This window comes from Tachypleus tridentatus, chromosome 6, assembly GCF_004210375.1.
Source record: "Tachypleus tridentatus isolate NWPU-2018 chromosome 6, ASM421037v1, whole genome shotgun sequence".
NCBI classification, from domain to species: domain Eukaryota; kingdom Metazoa; phylum Arthropoda; class Merostomata; order Xiphosura; family Limulidae; genus Tachypleus; species Tachypleus tridentatus.
The window spans coordinates 74,397,861-74,418,934 of NC_134830.1; the positions used below are offsets into that span (position 1 = coordinate 74,397,861).

General features: G+C 30.7%; 1 protein-coding gene across 9 annotated transcripts in view; it reads left to right on the top strand.

The window, feature by feature from the left end:
• Positions 1–339: 339 nt before the first annotated feature.
• The window catches only part of LOC143252813 (DNA-binding protein SATB1-like), a 31,434-nt gene continuing 10,699 nt past the window's right edge, over positions 340–21,074 (top strand). For 2 of the 9 annotated variants that reach the window (XM_076505536.1, XM_076505542.1), the window contains exons 1-5: positions 459–489; positions 698–717; positions 11,365–11,581; positions 16,979–17,167; positions 20,111–20,237. In XM_076505536.1, coding sequence (XP_076361651.1) covers positions 474–489; positions 698–717; positions 11,365–11,581; positions 16,979–17,167; positions 20,111–20,237 — 569 coding nt within the window. In that variant the 5' untranslated portion in view covers positions 459–473. Of the gene's footprint in view, positions 490–697; positions 849–1,437; positions 1,583–11,364; positions 11,582–16,978; positions 17,168–20,110; positions 20,238–21,074 lie in introns of those variants that run through there. The other 7 variants (XM_076505538.1, XM_076505544.1, XM_076505540.1 and 4 more) reach the window with 6 other exon arrangements.

Genomic DNA, 21,074 nt, shown 5'->3' on the forward strand with positions numbered 1-21,074 from the left:
CATGAATAGAACAAGTGTTACATCCAGAGAATAACAAAGGCACTAGCTTTTCTGTTGGGCAGCTGGCGTCAAACTTTCTGGGCTACATCTTATGAGAAAATTGCATATATAAAGAATAAATGATTAATTCAAATTAACATAAGAAAATAGAAATGCAGAGCACAATAATACAATTAAATAAACTTTGAAATATTTGAGTGGAGTGTTCATTAAACAATTTTTCAAAGCGCAGTCCCAAAAGAAATATATGATATGCAAATTTGATGGCTTATGAGTGAAAGAAAAGAAGAATATGTAAAAATTAGTCAATCATATATATTTGTTTTATCCAGTGCTAACGAAATCTTTCGTCTCATGGACCAGTTGGGATACAAAAGACACAGCAGTGGTCGAAGAAGTATTTATATTTATTAATTTATTGATGGTAATATGCATAGACATGACGTTTCTTTTAATGCTCATCATGTATTCCTATGGTAAATTTTAAAGGTATGAAAATATTAGTTTTTAACTTAGTAGTATATTGATATTCTTTGTTTAAAAATTACATATTACATGCAATTTTATTAACTGGTTACTACTGTACAAAAATTTTCCGTTTCAATGTTCTAAAATTGAGTTCTATAAAATAACAAAAATGTCTGTATTTTAATAATATGATTTAATATTAATTTCTTTTCTTTCGTTTACGTCAAAGAAGTGAACAAGTCTTCGAAGGTACGAAAATGCGAAAGTTGGTAATGTTAATATCGTTGAATGATTCCTGTCAGTATTGTCTAACCTAGTTAGAGTTAGAAGTAACCAGTCGTAGTAGATTTTATACTAGTATTACGAATAGTACTATGGAGGTAAGAATAATTTTATAATTTATTGTTTCTAAAACCTATTCATATACAAAAAGAGTAACTGTAGAAAATCTTAGGCGCAGTATTGCGACCTATTTTGTAGACGTATAAACACCCAATAAATAACACTAAATGGTAGTATAGAATTTTAATAAACAGAAACAATATTGATTTTATTAAAGTAATAGTATTGTAATAATATATATATAAATAGATTTCACAAAGCGCAAAATGTGTTTTAATATAAAACAAAAGTCACAATATTACTTACTATTAGCGTTAAAATCTTAAACTGCTGTAGGAACATAGATGAATTTGCGGCTATTTATTAAATATTTAACTAGGCTTTTAACTATACTAATAACCCTTATAGGCGATCCAATAAATACAAGTTAAACTTTTAATTTCACATACAAGTGGAAACCTTGATTATGGCTTTAACTTGTAAGTCACAACTTAGTTATAAGATTTGCACTAAAATGATTGGATTTCAACTAATAATGAAGTTTTTGTGCACAATATATATGCTATTTGTGCAGTTTAGATATATCTTTTAATACTACTAGCAACATATTGTATCGATATTTATTAGTGGGACAGTCTCAGTCATTCTGGAGCCCTGGGCAGAATTCAGTAAATGGGGATCCATAATGATAAGAAAACACCAGAAATTGGGAATAGATTAAAAGATTTTTCTATGTGTGGGGCCCTCGGCAATTGCCAAATTAACCCTACAGGTAAGACAGTCTGTTCATTAGTTATTTTTTTTATTGTATTAGTCCTATTCATCCAATTATTCCTAGTGAACATTTTCACTTGAGTAAAATCTTTAGTCATAATTGTTGGGTCATCTTGTGATGGTCTATTCTGATACTTCTAAAGTAATTCCCTATGTCACCTGCAAGGGAGGCACCCACTTTTAAGATCTGTACTAGTTCTTTTTTTATAACCTTGTTTCTTTCATTGATTGTTGGTTACTAAGTGACACTATCCACACCTTTTGCCTCTTTTCTGACTCTATTGTCTTTTTATTTTACAACTGTTTTTTTCATTCTACTTACTTTTGGTCATTGTCATTTGGATGTCTACTTCATCTCCTCCTGTATATCAGAAGTGCCTGTTGATTTGTTACCTGACCACTTCTTTATTCTGAACACTTGTTCTGCCTGAGAGAGTGGTCAGTGTTTTTCTTTTTTTTTGCTTCTATTTCCTATTTATATGATTGTTTCATTCCTGATCATATTTTTTGTCTCTGCAGGACTGTCCATTGCTCTTCCCTTTTGGTGGGCACAACCATTGCTTGTTTTTCTTTTAACTTACCCACTCCTCTAGTGACTTATTCCCTTCTACTTTTAAGTGGTTTGGTTTGTATGTTCATCTGTCTGACATATTTCTTTTGGTATGGATCACGCCAACCACATTTTATTTCATTGCTACCCATAAGGTTAAGAATATAAGCCGTTTTTTTCATTCTGATACCAACCTTTGGTGGAGATGGTGCAACCTGGTATGTGGACATTAACACACTCATCACCTATTATTTGTATCACTTGGATGTTTCATATGTCTCTGTTATTTGCTTTTCTCAGATCACTATTCATCAATATATTCAAGTGCTCAAGTATGGCAGGTTTTGTCTGTTGATATATTCCTTGTTCTTGTTGGATCTCTATATCATGCATTTCAAGATACTACCATTCATGTACTCAGTTATTCATACACCTTCAATGAACACATAATGTAAAACTTGTGGAATTAAATGCTACTTATTGTTATGTTTGGTGTCATTGGATCCCACTGAGTAGTTGGTGCTGCCTCATGGGTACAAAAAGTATTAAACCGATTCTTCTGTAATTAATACCCCCCACTGAGATATGGTTTTATGCGTGAATGCTCTAGCAGTATATCTGTAGAAGTTATATGACCATTTCTGCATTTTTTATATATATATATATATATACAGAAACAAGAAAACCAGACAGCACCAAATTTACTCTTGATTTTACATGTGGCTTGTGCTACCTGTGTTTAGGTATATTAACTCATTGCATTATATCTTGGTGGGGATCCTATGTCAGATGAATGTGCATAATAAAAGTGACACACACACACACACACACACACACACACACATATTGTCTATTTCCCTGCTTAAGGCCTTCCCTTATTTGGAATGGATGGCTAAAACTGTAGACAGAACACCCACATACAGTACAGTATCTCTGAAGCAGTTCCAGATAGACATGCATAGGCAAAAAATAGTTGGATTTTCTGTGAGATACTGCTAAGGACTCCCTCCATCTGTTATTATAGTATCTATCATGTAAGGATTTGATCAAGATGGAGCAGCCTAAAGTGCTAGTCACACTAACACATTCTAACATTAATCTCTTTCATAATATCTTACTACCAACACTGATATCCTTGGCTCTACTATCTTAGTATAAAAGTGAAATAAACACTAACCTGTTGTGCAAATAGTATTTATTCTCTGTTTGAAACGGATGTGGTATCCCACCTGGTGCTGTTCTACTAGACAACTGCAGGTCTCATGAAAGTCACATTTTTCTTGTTACTTCATAAAGGAGCTCATCTATGTAATTGATCAGCACTTTCCATCGTGTTCAGTGTCGGTTCTAGCTCTTAGTAGTATAGAAAGGTAAGTAACATTTCTGAAGTTAACATCTTTCTTACTTGAAAATATATTTCAGATAAATAACTAATACTCTGTACCACATCCAACCTTTCCTTTACACTGCTGATACATTTTACTTGTCTTATTAATAATATGCCTATGATCATGTGCTAAATACTGTGCATAAAGGTTGTGTTGCCTTCCTAATGGTGGAGTGCTAAAGCATGAGGATTGTTATGTTGTTGGCTGGAAATTTATTTGAGGCCTATGGCATGCACACAAAATCCCATAACAGTTGTGCCTGAGGTAATAGCTCATAGTGGTGAAGAGAGGTAAATGCATCTGAAATGCACTTTTGGGTAAGGAAAATGTTAACTTTGTTAACAAGACTTGGAAATGTATAAGAGATTAAAAAAGTCAAAATGGAATGCAAAGAAGTAAAAAAAAATATGGCTGTATCAACAATGCCAAGAAATAAAGAATAATTGGCCAGAGTTAAAAATATTTCTTTATGACGTAACCCAAATGACCATCTGGAATTGGTGCTGACTATGAGATTTTTTTTAACAGTGTGATCTGGTAAATTTTTATTTTTAACAATTTCTGCAGATATACTAATACATGTAACAAACATTAAATTTTTTATGAATATAGTATGCCTAGAATAATTTTTTTCAGAAATTCATGAAGTCTACGTTGAAGGGCATCACTTGATCACAAGTTAACAGCTCAATTCTGATTGGCCAGTGTATTAAGGTTTGACAGTACAACTTATCACTTTTCCAGGACCTTTTACACTAAACTAATAAATTCATGCTATTGACTAGCATAAATTAACAACATTGGGTCATTCCATGTCAAATCATCCAGGGGGCTGCAGGTGACCCCTACAGAATGCCTTGAAAAAAATTCACATGCTCATCTACCTATATAATGACAAATTGCCAAAGATTAGATCAATATCTCTAATAGTTTCTGATTTACAGCCCTGTAAAATTTAGTTAATTTTTTTTATTTTTGGGCAACTTTGGCTGTTTAAAGCTGCAAGAGTAATGGTGGTAGAAGGCTGAAATTTGCTACACTGACTGAATTAATTTCACAGAATTCAAAAATTTAGGATTTGCATTGTGAGGCAGTAAAATCACCTGAAAACCCAAAATTGTAAAAAAAAAAAACCATTGGTTTATGTAATAAGCTATAGCTCTAAGACTTAATATGATACAAAGCTGAATTTTGTTTTCAAATTTACTATAACATATCAGTTGATAAATCAGCAATTGTTGTAATTACAAGTCTGTTAGATCTCCTGTAAATAAATTTAGTTATATGCAACTCTTTATGATTCAGCTAAAAATAGCCCTACTTCAGGCCACAGTTTGACCATGTCACCAGTTATTTAGCCTTTTCAGATTTTTACCATATATTCTTACATCTCTGAATATGATCTACAAAAAAAAATCAGGATGGTGTTCAACCTACTTTTTGAGTTATAATTTTTTTAAAGTATCCTCTGACCATACATTTTTTACTTGAAAAAAAAACCAAAAAAACTTCAATTCAGGTATGTTACTGTGTGCAAATATATCCATACAATTTTGAAATAATTTATGAATCCCATTGAAATATTCTAACCAGCCTTTTACAATGCTAAATAATGACATAGTAAGAAACAAGAAATAATTAATTCATTTCTGAACAGGTTTATTGGCATAACTAGTTAGATCACGTGGCAATGTATTTATTATATTGTGAATCTTAAACTCAGCCATATCTACATAACTAATGCATACACAATATATTTGCAAAGGTAAATCAAACACAAAAAGCACAGTGCTACAATAGGGGACAACTGAGAAAGATTATAGTCACACCAAACTGCAATAATCGTGACGATGAAATGTTTCAAGAACTGCTTTGGCGATAAATTAGCCTTAACAACTTCAAATAAACATTGCTTTGTTCAGACAGCTTGAGTAAATTTCTGAAATTTGAGTTTTATTATGTTGAAATCACTTTAACTTAGATCATAGTGGCAAGCACTACTGACTTACACGGTAGGTGCACTTATCAGACAATGAATATGCTAGAAAGGAATCCAGCTTTCATCTTTACGTGACCTTGCAGGCCATGAGAACAGTTCATTTCTTGACTTCTTCATAAATGACACCAACACATCAGATTGTTCATCTGATCTATCTTTTATGTTTCCCACATACCATTCATGACCGTATATGCATGCCACATATTTCCCTGGCTGATAATTGTCACTGATATCATTAGACCCTATTTGAGCTGCTGCAGCATCACTTTCACTGTTACTACCAACATTACAACTGTGTACACATCATCATCTGATAGCCTTCTCATATACAATTTGTTGGTAGAGTGGGGTATAAAGCTATGATGTTACCTAATACCTGCCACAGTTTTGCATTTTTCATAGTGCTCAAGTATATCAAGCATTACACAATTCTGCAGGACTGATTCCTGATTGACAAGAAAGAACTGAATGCCCTGAATGTGGTCCTTTGCCCAATGGTACATATCGGAAAGACTTAAAACTTGATATTTTATTTTTCACAACCTTGATTTTTTTGAAGATATGTTCAGAGATGTAAGAATATATGGTAAAAGCTGATTAGAATATTTCAATGGGATTCATAAATTATTTCAAAATTGTATGGATATATTTGCACACAGTAACATACCTGAATTGAAGTTTTTTTGGTTTTTTTTTCAAGTAAATAACGTATGATCAGAGGATACTTTAAAAAGTTATAACTCAAAATGTAGGTTGTACACCATTCTGACTTTTTTTGTAGATCATATTCAGAGATGTAAGAATATATGGTAAAAATCTGAAAAGGCTGAATAATTGGTGACATGGAAAACTGTGGCCTGAAGTAGGGCTATTTTTAGCCGAATCATAAAAAGTTGCATGCAACTAAATTTATTTACAGGATATCTAACAGACTTTTAATTACAACAATTGCTGATTTATCAACTGATATGTTTATAAGAAATTTGAAAACAAAATTCAGCTTTGTATTAAATTATGTCTTAGAGTTATGGCTTATTAAATAAACCAATGATTTTTACATTTTGGGGTTTTCAGGTGATTTTACAGCCTCACTATGAAACTCCTAACAGAGATAAACTTGGTTTGAGACCATTTTTGAATTCTGTGAGATTAATTCAGTCAGTGTAGGAAATTTCAGCCTTCTACCACCATTACTCTTTCAGCTTTAAGCAGCCAAAGTTGCCCAAAATGAATTCACCAAAAAAAAAAAAAAAAATTTTACAGGGCTGTAAATTAATCCAATACAAAAGTCATACATCTACTAGATTTTTTTTTCTCTTTTGTGATGCCACTAAAGTTGGATTTTGTGACCTTTAGATGGTGATATGTTAGTTGGCTGAGAAATATTTGGTTTGCTGTAACAATAGAGAACTTCATTGTTGTCATACATCAGTCTAATAATAATATACAAATTATTGTGGAAATCATAAAAAATGATCCAGGCTGACCAAATTCCCAATAAAAAATTTTAGTTTCATATTAGTTTTTTTTTTATCTCATTGAACGTGGATTTTCTATTGCAACAATTTCTAAGGACTCTTTATCACTGAAATTGTGCATAAGAGATGCTAGCTACAGATAAATTTTTATTCCTATAGTGATTTAGAATCCATTACTGTCATTAGTCATCACATAGGTGCTGCCTGTCCTAAGTTCTTCTCACATTGTACATCCTTGTCAACTACTTCCACCACACCTTAAAAAAAAAAAAGGAGGGGGGGGGACTGTGACCCATGTGGCAAAATTTCAACAGTATTGGAAGCAACACTCTTTAAGTTTTCAGCATTTACTATAAAAGGATGGAAACTGTAAACCTTGGTTGTACTTAAAAGGATGTGAACTACTAGGTGTTAGATGAAATGTCTGATCAGTGAAGAAAATAAAAATGTACTATGCAGAAAAACTAAACCCAAGAAAGACTTTACATAGCTAAGGCTGAATTGTAAAGAATCATTTTCCAATACTGATGAAAGACCTGTCCTATTTAAAACTGTTATTCAACAATGCTGTTTAGTTTCTTTCTTCTGAATTTTATTACAAACTTGTGATTGTATGCAGTATTGTACATTACATTTGGTGCAGTATACTTCTCTTTCACACTTTATCTTGATACACTGCTGTCTTTTTTATATTAATTCTTATTTGCTTTAAATTTAATTTTTGTAATAAGTCCATTGGGATTACTCTATAAAGTTTGTGCTTCTATTTGCCTACTTTATACAAGAAGAGTTAACAGTTGTGTAATGTCACTTAATTGTTTTTCACATTTTGTTTGAAGTGCAGTGAGGTACTGTTATCACTCACTCAGTCCATTTCACATTGTATCAGCTATTATTAGGCAGTTTGCTAATATAAATAGCTTCTTAACCATTGTTATGTCTGTTGTATGCCCCTGCTAGTCCAGAGAAACTTTTATTGGATAAAATGCCTTGTTAACATTGAATATTGTAGATATACTTGTGTAGTTGGCATACAGTATTATATACTCTTCCTTACTTTGACTCAAAAATTCTTATTAATAATCATAAAATTTGGTGTTATGGTTTTTTACTTGAAATTTTGTATTATTAAATTCTTCATTTCTTATCAAAATTACTCTACTAGTGATAAATGACCTTTATAGCACCATTTTAGTTTTTTTTAATTATGCACTCAGTGCTTTGCAGTGGAGTTGGTTTGGGTTTTACTGAACACTTCTGAATAAACTACAGAGAAAAACAGTAAGATAAAAAAAGTAACAAACTTTGTGTTATAAGGGTGTTTATTATGAGTATTACAATGTTTTTTTTTTATATACCAGTATGCTCCACAGACATGAAATAATTAGTTCATTGTTGTAATTTGATTTTCAGTTTCACTTGTAATATGATTTATTTATCTATATATATATGATTTTTGGTATGAAGTTTAACTATTCTGTAATTTTGTTTGTGTGTGTGATCATTCTATGCTATAGGGTATGTTTGTTCTTTTTATGTGTGTGTTGTACATGCATTTGAAGATTTACTTTATTCTTCATTAGGGTACCTTTTTTATTATAAAATTTCTCTATGGATATTTCTGTAAGGTATTCATTTCTAGTTAGGTTTTACCACATTTTAACTAAATATGATATGTTTGTTATAACATATTAAAGTTTTTGTTTATTCAACACCATCCTTACAATATTTTGTTATGTTCAAATTTAGGATCATAATTTTTTTTCGAGTCATAGTGAATTTTAAATCGAAATTAGATAGAGCTATATTGAAAGATAGTTTTAAGCATTTGAAGGTGTGTCAAATGTCATTCAAGTAGTTTTCGTTTTTGTCTTCTTAACAGGAACTACTTGACAATATTTGAATAATTATTACATATTAAATGTCATTTTGTAAAATTATCTTTGGTCTTGTATAACATCCATTAATTAAAAGATGTTGTATTAAACAGAAAACGTGCACCATCAAAATACTATAGTATTGTATAGTTATTCCTAGTGTAAAAACATAAAAAAAGTGATGTGGTAGAATAAGTATGAAACATAAAAGTATGCTAAATTTAATATTTTTTAAAATTTTTATGTTTTAAATTTTTATTATAAGTAGCTGTACACAACAAGGCTGTAGTTGAAATTTTATGCTGTTATGTAACTATTTTAACTATCAGGACATTTCAACTTCTGTGAGGGTGTGCCTTTCAGGTTTCAGATGTATATTTGCATATTAAATTTCTCAAAATTTAAATAAAAATCTAATTTCAATTCTATGTTAATGTTTTATTCAAAAATATTTTTAAATTGGTATTATATTGTATGACATTTATGTATTTCACAAAGAGAAATTAAGTCTTCTAGCCTTCATTTCTGTGTGAGTTTGAGAAGTCCTAATTGTAAATAACATTTATTGACTTTGTTTTATATTTTTGTTCTTCCAAGTATAGGTTGCTGTTTATTAAAATCTTATATTTTTTTGGAAATATAAAATTACTTTTCATGTGGTTCATCTTCCTACTCTATCAGTTGTTTGTCATTACAACTCTTCATTTTCACCCTTGCATGTGGTCTGAACAATTCATAATGATGCTTTGAAAATAACTAGAGCCAATGTGTAAAATGTCATTGAAAAAATTCTAATTGTTTTTGAAAACAATCACACTCCTGAATAATAATTTTATTCAAATCTGATGTTTCAGCTTATGCCTTTCTGGCAATACAAACTGAAAACCAAAAAAAGAACATGCACCACATTTAGAAACTGTTTTAATAAAAGAAATATTACATGTTACAGAATGTACATAAAAAAAGATTTAGAATGACAAAATAATTTTTTGTTTGATGCTGATGAAACTAAGTACATTTCATGGTTTATATAAATTAAAAGTAACTAAAGCTTAATAGAACTACATAAAGTTAAAGAAATAGCTACTGATACAGAAAAAAATTTTGTAGTGGATTTTCTTTAGGCACAAGTGCAATACTCTGAGTAGGACCAAAATTATAACAAACACTAAAGTGATATTTTAATTGTTTAACTTGTTTTGAGAAACTGGCAAATGTTTCTGAGAGTATAAGAACATTTCATAAAAATCAAATAATTGCAGAATTATAAGCTTGCATTTTGAATGTAGAAATCTACAATTTAATAGAAAATAAAGAAAAAGTTTCTTGTTTTAAAATTGTCCATAACTCATAAATCCAATATAATTCATTTCCAAAAGTCAGATCTAATATTTACTAATGAGAACAAGCTATCAAATAAATGTAAAAATTAAATAAAAAACATTAATTACAAAATGTAAGAATTATTTTTATTTTAGGTTTGTAAGATTGAATCAGGAGAGTCTCTTTAAACTTCCTATCAAGGAAATTGTTAACCATTATTAAAGGCTTAATATTTAATGGTGTTTTATAAACTGTAGTAATTTGCAGGAAAAAAAAATAGTGTTTAATTTAAAACCAAGGTTCATGGTGACACAGATATGTTCCTTAAAATGTTCATGTATTGCATCACTGATTTCATCAATGTATTTCTCAGCATTTAGTGCATGTCATTTTGCATATTACATTTGTATTGGTACAGGAATTATCTAGTCCAATGTTTCTGCCAATAAAATAGTTTGTACTTTATAACAATTTTTCTCATATTAAAAGCCAGATAGAAAAGTAACTATTTTAATGTTTCCTTGATGTTATACAATACAAATATCTTACTCGGATTTTTCTGTAGCTTTGTGTTCATGCTTAATGATTGGATTCATTTTGGAAGATGAAGCCATTGGTCAGTTTTTTTTACGTGTTGTACAGTTTATAACTAGAAATTGGAAAGTTTTATTTATCTTTATAAATTATCAAAAGAAAAGTATTATTAAATATCAAACTTATTGAAGCTGACAAGATATATGATATTAAGTAAGATAAATGGAAAAAAATTAATATTTTCAAGTGGTTGTCTTACAACAAAACCTTAAGTTTTATAAGTTTTAAAAATGATATAATTACTTTTTAAGCAGAGAATAGGTGTCAAACTTAACTTAGAATGTAGGTACTAAATTTTATGTAATTTGGTTAAGTATTTTCCATTATAAGAAAGAAAAGGCAAATCAAGATACATAGATTATCATAAAAGTGCCAGAAATATAAATCAAGGACATTTTTAATCACCCATGAATAAGATTTTGTTATCTCATGAGCACTCTCGGGTGTGTTTCTGGCCTATCAGTCATTTGGGAGAATAAGTATAATATCTTGTGACATGTTTCCCTCTTGTAGAATAAACAAGCAGTGGAAGTGTTTGAAGTAATGAGTAAAACTGAAATTGTTTTTGCAGCAGAGTATATTAAGTAATCAACCTGCAATGGCCAGTATACACTCCAATGGTCATATACTAACTCTTGAAGAACTGACTGAAAGGAGGGATCAAGTTCAGAATACACATGAGAGTGGAGAGTGTTCTGGTCTTCGTAGTCCTCCAAATCACCTCTCTTCAACTATTTCTGAAGGTTTTCATACAGCTCACCACAGTAAAATGCCAATACTTGGACCAGGTATTTGTTGTTCTTTTGTATATTTTCCTTTTTTTGTTTCAGTATGAACAAAACATTTTATATGAAATTGCTACACAAAAAGATCATCATGAGAATGGTTATTGTGAAGGTGACTACACCCATTTTATATATAAATGACATAACACTTAGTTGCTTTTGAATATCATGGGAGAGATCCAGAAGCAATGACTACAGTACTGTATTCTTGGATGTAATCTTGTATCATTTCATAATTTTTATTTCATGATAAAATGATAATGATAACCTTTGGTGTCTCAACTACTGTGCTGTCATATAATGCTTTAATTAATATTTGAAATTGCTTGATGATCTGACATGTGAACTATATTTTGAGGTATCATGAGTTTATTATACACATTTTTGTAACATTATTCAAAGAAAATTGATTTTTTTTACTAATTAAGAATAATAGATCTGCAGGTTAACTTTAAAATTGTATCTCACAAACATCAGTTGTGATCTAGTTTTGTCTACTTGTCAAGTTATTCTCCATTTAATTTTGTTACTTGCTACATACCTGCCCTATACAGTATTGATTCCTCTAAGAAATTACAAGTGGAGAAACAGAAGTGTAAACACTCCCCATTGACTTTTTGATAGAGGCTATTTATAGCCCCTTCCATTTCTCAACCATGATGAATGTAGTTTAGATATTGTTTCTGTTTGAGTTAGCACTGAATATTTCAGTTGTATATAAAAGCATATGCTGAGTGATATTTATGATTTTTAGAAATTATGTAGGGATAAATGCCTAGGCCTTGCAGCCCATTCTTATATCACTAGTGGTGGACTTCTGTGATGTGAATTTAGTTATGTACTACTTTTAATTGCTGTTTCTGCTGCAGAAGACTTTGGCAAAATGCACTGAAGCTAGTGTTGTGCAGAATACTAGGTAAACTAGTATTTACCTAGTATTTACTAGTATTCAGAAAGTACTGAAAAACAGTCATAGCAAAATGCAGGACAGTCTTTTTTACATGACAACTACAAAACATTCAGTCTTGTTTACATGACAACTGAAAACTTATTTGAACAAGAAAAACTCGGGTGAGAGATATCTAGTAGTGGAAGAGCTTGAAATTTTGTTTATATGTGCATCTTATGAAAGAACTGGTTTGGTGACTTGGTTGACCATTTAGCTTTGACAGTCATACTTTATTGACATCCAATTCTTACAAAATTGTTAATTCCCCATGATATAATCATGTCAAAATGTTAGCCTGATAGTCTGCATAGTTTGTCATCATTTTTTCATCCATGGGTTTAATTTTTCATTATAGTTGTAACCTTTTACTATTATAACTCTCTCAGGTAACCTAGGACAAGGTTTGTACCATTTTTCATGTCATATCATTAGCAGGAGGATAACAAATGCCCTGCACATATTAACACAAAAATGCATTTGTCCAATATAATGAAATACTTTCAGTTGTCAGATACTACTCTTACAGTTTTCAAGAGCAAGAATTCAGTTTGACTATATGCTTTTTAAGTGACTTGTGAGCATGGCACATGTAAAGACAATTCCTTGTGAATTATCTTGTTCCAAGAAAGATCCTGATCTTAGCTGTATTTGATAATGGTGCTTTTGGGTTAGTTTCAGTGATGATTTCTGTAATTTTCTTAACATTCTCTGATCTTTGACAGCTGTGACATTCAGATGCACTGATATCTATGAACAAAGACAATTGAAATGGATTTTAGGATACAAATTGAATAATTTTATTTATGATATTTAAATATAATGTATAATCATCTGCCATCTTTTGCACAGTTAAAATTTTTAATCCTTGTAATTTTGCATCATAATACATGTAGTTTTGACATTACTCGCAGATGATATATTGGTAGCAAACAAACTTCTAAAGCAGACTTTTGTGCACAAACTTGAAGAAGAGAGACATGTCAGAAATTTATAAAACAGCACATACTATTGGAATTCTTTAAGAAAACTGTTGGGAATTTATGTAGGGTAAGTATGCCCTAATATGAATAACAAATTAATACATTTGGCCTTATAACTTGATCTTTACACGTGTAATAAGTAAAACATATATATTACTAGGGATTTTTTTAAGGGATCAGGGAATGAGAGTGAGGAAGGCATTTGGGTAGTACATTTAATCAGTTACAAAGTATGAAATCATAAGTTTGTTTGTAAAGTTTATTGCTGACCATTTACTATTGATTTCTGTTAAAGTTCTGTCCTTCATGAATGCAGGCGTAAATTTCATAGAAAACAAATTTTGGATTACATTTCTATAGTAATGTCTTGCTAATTTTAACAATCTTTTTACAATTTTGTTTCCAAAATTTACATACACTTTTGTTCATTAGAATAATGTATCACTGTCTGTAATTATTTGTATGATTTTAAACTTGCTTTTACAGAGAAATTGATTTTTTCCTCCATTTTCATGTAGGTCCTGCATTTTTAGACTGTAATACTAGAACCATTTGGTATTCTAGTTCATATCCAGTTGCCACGTTTTGAAAAACATTTGTATCAGAAAAAATGTATAAGGCCATCTGAAATATTTTTTGTGTTTTTTTATTACAGCAGGTTTGTTTTAGTTATGGCAAATTTAAATTTTCAGGCACAAGTAAATTGTCTTGACTTGCAAGAGCCACAAATATTTTTTTCAAGTCATCATTTAATGCTGTGAAACAATCTGTGAATTGTGTATATCACTTGGAAACCAAAGTTAAAAAAATAATTAGGCCTATCCAGTAATTTGTAAAAGTGTTAGGATGAAATCCTTTCATTTTACTTTGTCTACAACTCAATAACAAAAACGTAGTTCTGTGTAAAAGTATTAGGACAAATTCAAAAATTAGATTTCAGGCTACTTTCAAAGAACAACAGAAGAAAAATCAATGCTGAACTATCAGACTTTTATTAATCTTCATGTTTATTACAAAAGAAACTTAGTGGAAGAGCTTCGGTGCAGCAAACAGTTAATATTTTGTTTCCCCTTTTGCTTTGATAATTGCAGATAGTTTTTCAGACATGTTGGATAATATTTAATCAAAGTGTCCTTTTCAATTTTTCTCTAAATGTTTCTAATATGCTCCCATAAAGTATCTTTGAAAGTAACTTATGATTTTAAAAGTTTTTGATTTATCAAATCCCACATCTGCTCAGTTGGGGTAAGGTCAGGACTCTGTGGGAGCCATTGAATCATTTAAATAACTCCAGCAATTTCTTTCTTAAGTAATTTCTGCATAGGTTGGATGAATAGGTCATTATTCTTTTGTTAGTAGAATCCCTTACCACTGATACACAAACCAGTTTGTATATTGTAATGGATTGGTATCTGATGATACTTGTGCCAGACCATTATTCTATCTACTTTGCAATAGCTCCTGCCACCTCAGCAAAAAAATACCCCCAAACTAATACTCTGCCTCTCCCATGCTTCATGGTAAGTGCTATGTATTGAGATAAGTGTCATTCACTTTTTTCTGTCAGACATACAACCTATGCTTAGAGAACTAATTATTTCAAATTTAGATTTATCTGCCCATGATATCCTTTTCCAATCATCAACAATCTAGATTTGTATTTTTTAGCAAATTTGTCTCTTGACAGTATTTCAAGATCAAAATAAAGGTTTTATTTTAACTGCTATAAAACTAAATATTCCATTCTGGCTAATTCTTGATACTGTAGATTTGGATACTTTTCTGTCATTTATCTCGTGCTTGAGATCAGTGAGTCTTACTTTTGTCCCAAAAGCTTCATATGTGAAGATACTTAACATCAGTAACATTGAGCTTAGATATTCTACTCCTCCTTCTTCTATTTTCTGATTTATTTGTCTCGGTTTTGCAAGCTAGGCTGTACTTGAGAGTGTTTGGGGGAGTATTTAAAGTCTGTAACAATTTGACAGAGGCCAACCAGCAATATGTAAAGCTTTTATAGAAACTCTCTGCTCCACTGACAATTCTCTATGGTTTTTCGGCCATGAAATGACAACAAAACTGAGTAAATTTAGTGTTAAACACTGTTTTTATCAAAGTTTATCAGTGGAGTATTATGAAAATGATTTCTTCTGGTATTTACCTTTACCATATACTAACTTCCTTCTATATAACTAACACATTGCATGGAGTATTATAACAGCTATTTCATGGCCTAAGTTTAATCAGTGTATTCATTCAAGCAGAACTCTTATGACATGCCTTTAGTACAAGTATATGGAAAATCTAAAGAATAAATATTCTCACTCTGGCCCATTTAGTTGTCAACAGGTATCAGTTAAACATTACCATTGTGTTAAAATTTACATTCTTTAATGGCATAGGAAAATTAGCTAGATAAAATGGATAGAATGACAAAATATTCTCTCTTCGTATCGCTTTTGCACTAACTGTGATTATGAGAAACCCAGTATGCTCACCCAATAAAATTAATGATGAAATCAACAAAATAAAACACTTCATTAATATCAATTAAAGTCCTCCAAAAACCATTGAAAAAATTATATGCACACACCTAGACCAACAACACAAATAAGAACAAACAAACAATAATATATTCCAAGATACAACAAACTACAAAACCTTGCATTGTTGCATATCATATATCCCTGACATCAGCAAAAAAATAACTAACATTAGGAAAAACATAACACAACATTCCAATAAACACCAAATTTATTAAAAAACAAAGTAAAAAAACTAGTCTCTACCATGCAGAAACTGCACTGACAAACACACCACCAGCATTATTTATAAAATACAATGCAACAACTGCCACAACTTCTATTTGGGAGGAACAAGTAGCAAAATGGAAACCATATTCAAAGAACAAAAAAAAACCTTCACAGATTTTTGAACACTGAAAATCAAATAAACACAACATAACCAGAAATGACCCAAATACTAAGTAGAGAAACAAATACAAATGTGAAATCAAGAATCCCTTCTTGTACAACTAAAATAAAATTAATCCAATATAAATGAATGCCTTTTATACCTATACTAATTAAAAACATAAAATCTAACTGCATTGCCACTTACAATTCCTTACATGTTTTCAGCACATTCAGTTGCAAGTTCTCTTTGTTAACTTGAAGATGATTGAAGAAGGTTGAAACATTGTTCTCTACTTTATTTTAATGAAAGTTTTGATGCCCATACCAGCCATCTCAAGATGCACTTTTGCAAATACTGCATGATCAGCCATAGCTGATGTTACGAATAATGCACAAGTTTTAAATTTGACCATCATGTTTATAGGTAATTGCAGCATGAAGAGATGCTGTTAAATTGGCCTGCTTTTCGTTTTCACTTTTATTTTGCTATATTTGCATACCCAACAGTTTTGAATGTTTTTCTTTTTCTATGTTAATGAAATGCCTTACTTTATAGGAAAATCTCTTCCAGTACATTGTGTAGTGGAGCAAGTTCCTTCCCATTTTAGCAGCTCTTCCAATGGTTCCACTGTGGTTGAAGTGGACAGTTATGCTATAATTTCCACCAGTACATTATTTTCTGAACTTCTACAGACAGCTATTGTTAAACTAGGCTACTCTGCTTCAGAAGGTGTGGGTGCAAAAGGTAAATCTTTTATTAGAGCTTTATTTTAACAGATAATTTTTTATGTTGATTTAATATAGATTTGAATTAAGACAGATTAAAGTGTAGAATACATTTCATGCTGTGGCAAAGCAAAGTATTTGTATGCATTAGGCTTAAAAGTTATGAAAATCATTACTTTCACTAAGCTATTCTTGTTCATTGCTGCCATTTATATGCAAACGTTTTGTATGTATGCCACAAGCTTTTTTCTCCCCTCCATTAGAATAAACTAATTCTAATGTGTATGTCATATAAATCCTCATACAACAACCCTCCATCAAAAAGAATGCAACATACTCTTATAATGCATGTGACTCCCTCAATTAAATTCTACTTAACTGTTCCTTCTTGTTTGGTAGTACTTGTTTTGAGATGTATTTTGCTTTTAGTGCTTTGTGTGTGCTTTATAATAATTTCAGTTACAAAATGTAATTCCTTTGTACATTTTTCTCTTTATATTGAAAAAACATTTTACTTTATTTTCCCAGTCTTTTTTTTTCCTCACTTTTGTCCATGTCTCTAAAACATTTTGTTTTGATTCATATTTCTGAAATGAATTCTGAGGTTTATGTTACCACTTTGGGTATCATACCTCCTAAAAGCACTCTTTCACAGGCTGCAAGTAGGGGTGACCCTTTAGATTTATCAGCAATTATCCATAGAGATTAGTTATTATATGGGTCAACCACCTGCTCCTGAAAAAGCTGAACTTGGTCAGGTCAGCAACGATTTTGATAGTATTTCTACCTCCAGATATATGCTGTCTTCCTATGCCCAACCTGCAGAATCAGCTATGCCTAATATGACCTTTTTTAAATGTGATTTCTCAGATATATGTTTTTATTCATTTCAACAATTTCCTATGATCTCCATCCTTCTTTGTAGCATTTCTTCCTCTCAATATTTAATTTTTCCACACTCCCCTCTAATATTAATGTCCATGTTGAGCAATTTTCTTCCCAATTGGTTGAGGTTGTCAGCATGCCTTGCTCTTCAAATGCTATGGATCAGTTTTGCTTACTCTCAAGCTAACTATCTATTTCTTGACTCTCACCATTTGGGGTCTAATTTCAACAGCTTAGAGTGTCACCCAAGCAGTTTTCTCAGCCATTTTAGTCTGTGAAAAATGTGATTCTTTTGATCCAAATTTTCAATGAGGTAGGTTGTGTCTTTAGTCTGCTCAAAGATTTATATTTTATAAAATTTAAAAAAAAAGTTAGTTACTAAACTTAATAAATTATAGTGAAATTCTATGACATCTGTGTAGTCATTTATGATATTTTGGGTTATTCAACTGTATGTATAAAACCTAAAAAAAAATTTTGTTTGATATCCACCACATGTAAAATTTTAAAAGGCTAAGCAACCTATGTCCAGCACCAACTGAGTACAAAGGTTGTAGCAAGAAGAGATAATTGTTTGCTTTACTTCTTGATTTATTATTGTTCTATATTTTAAGAAAAGTTAATTAATTTGTAAATAATAATTATATATATAATGTTTTGTCATTTAAATGTTACTATACATTACAAAATGCTAGTCCACTAAAACACAGCCAAGACAGGGAAGACTAAAGGGTCAGTTTCATATTAGTGGATATGTAATGTAAGCACACATACACAACATCAATACAAGCTGAGTAATGTTAGGTAGGCATGACTGGAAGGTCAGTGTAATAAAAATATGTTTATTATATAGCATTAGTAGACTTGAGCTAGTAAGAGTAAACATTTGTATTTTTATGTTATAATATGTAGTCATTCCAGCATAGATAAAGCATAATTTATATTTTTTCTTCTTTTGTAACCATCATAAAAAAAAAAAAAAAGTTTTGTTAAGTGATAGATCCCACAGTTGGAGTATAAAAAATAACAAAATTTTACTGAAAACAAACATTTGAGATGTATTTAGAAGATTTTAGAGATTATGCAAATAATATTTGAGATTTTTAGGATAAAGAATAGTTTTTTTAATCATTACATGAAATTACTTTACACTCAGACTAGTAATAAAACAAACTCTATTTTCACAAACAAACCCTTAGTAAAAGTTTCATTAAAAAGTCTGATTTTTTTGCATACAAAATATTTGTAGTCTTTATTAAAAGTGTACCAGATCTTTGAAAATATACTTGATGATGTAAATGTGTAGAAGAACTCTGAGTCTGTTGGGAAAGGGTTAACTCTGAGAATGTTGTCTGTTAATAAGTAGTTAGCCTGCCAGACTGTAGATTCAAAGTGGAGGAGTTTGCACTCTATTACCACAAAGGAATTAAATAACTTGTACTCCACACTTTAGGGTCACAGCTGCTGTATAAGAGTGATGGTTACATTCTGGTATTTAATTAGAATAGCTCAAGAATTGATGGTGGATTGTATTAACTAGTTGATTTGCTTTCCCTTTAATATGCCAGTTGGAAAAATTTAAGATGGCTAGTGCAGAAAGTCTTGAGCAGCTTCAAGTAAAATTTATTAACAAGAAGAAGAAACATCAAGCTGTCCTTCAAAAGAGAAAGGATTGTATTAGCTAGTTGATTTGCTTTCCCTTTAATATGTCAGTTGGAAAAATTTAAGATGGCTAGTGCAGAGAGTCTTGAGCAGCTTCAAGTAAAATTTATTAACAAGAAGAAACATCAATCTGTCCTTCAAAAGAGAAGGAAAGTTTTACTTAATGTTACAAATTTGTTATTGAGTAAGAGTTAAAAGTACATATAAATACCAAAAAAATAATCCAACATTTGTTTTTCTTTTCAAAATGTTTGAAATGACTATGTAACTAATAGTTTATTAAACCACAGAAAACTTTATCACAGAAATTGAATCATCAAGTATATAATCAATAATTAATATGTTTTTTAACATAAGATTTAAAGTTCATTTTACTTTATAGTACATTTGTAAATTCAATATTTTATTATTCCAGGAGCTATACAGCTCAAGAAATGGAAACCATTATCTCTTGATCAAATCACTGATAAACCTGAAGCTACAGTAGGGGATATCTTGGGAGATATTGCAGGAATAGCCACTTTGAGGATTCTACTACTAAGGTAGCTCATTTTGTTTTACATCAGTTAAATATTTTGTTTGGTTTTAGCTGAGATTGCCCAAAACTGAATCTTACAAAGGCATATAATCACATTTATGAAAATAGTGTCTAAACAAATATTCTTTAACTTTCATAAACTTTTTTTTTCCTCTCAATGTAATCATAATATGATAGTGCTGGGAAAAACTTACATTAACTGAAAAGCCTGTGAAATTGGAGTACAGTTGAGTTTCTTGCATGATTTATGCATTCTGCTTGAGTAAGAAATAATCTCCTACAAACATATATCATAAAGAGTATTGAAAAAGTAATACTAAAACATTAACATCTTTGTTTCTTTTTAAATCTATTTATTTATAAAAATTAGCTTAAGGAAAACCTTAGCCAATGTATTTGGTAGAGCTTAAATTTTAAATAATCTGCAAACACAAAATAAATAACTGCTAGACATACATAAGAAAGGGAAGATGGGATATTTTGAGCATATAGTTAAATATGAATGAAGTAAGCAGAGCTTCTATTGGATACAGTCAAAGTGAAAAGAGCAAAATGCAGGTAAAGGCTCATTTGTCTTGATATTAGAAAATGGGTTGGAGATGAGAAGATCAAATTAATAAAATTGGTCCATGCTGAAAGAAAGAGAACAATAGAGAAACATGGTTGTTGACTCTCGGGAATACCCGAGAAAACCAATTTTCACGATCAGGGCACTAAATAATCTACCCTGACAGTGCCAGGAAGTTGCTGAAAAGGAAATCATGGTTAATAAAGCTTTAGGGGAAAACAACACAAAAACACACATGCATAACAGCAAAACATATGAATTAAAGCAATGATG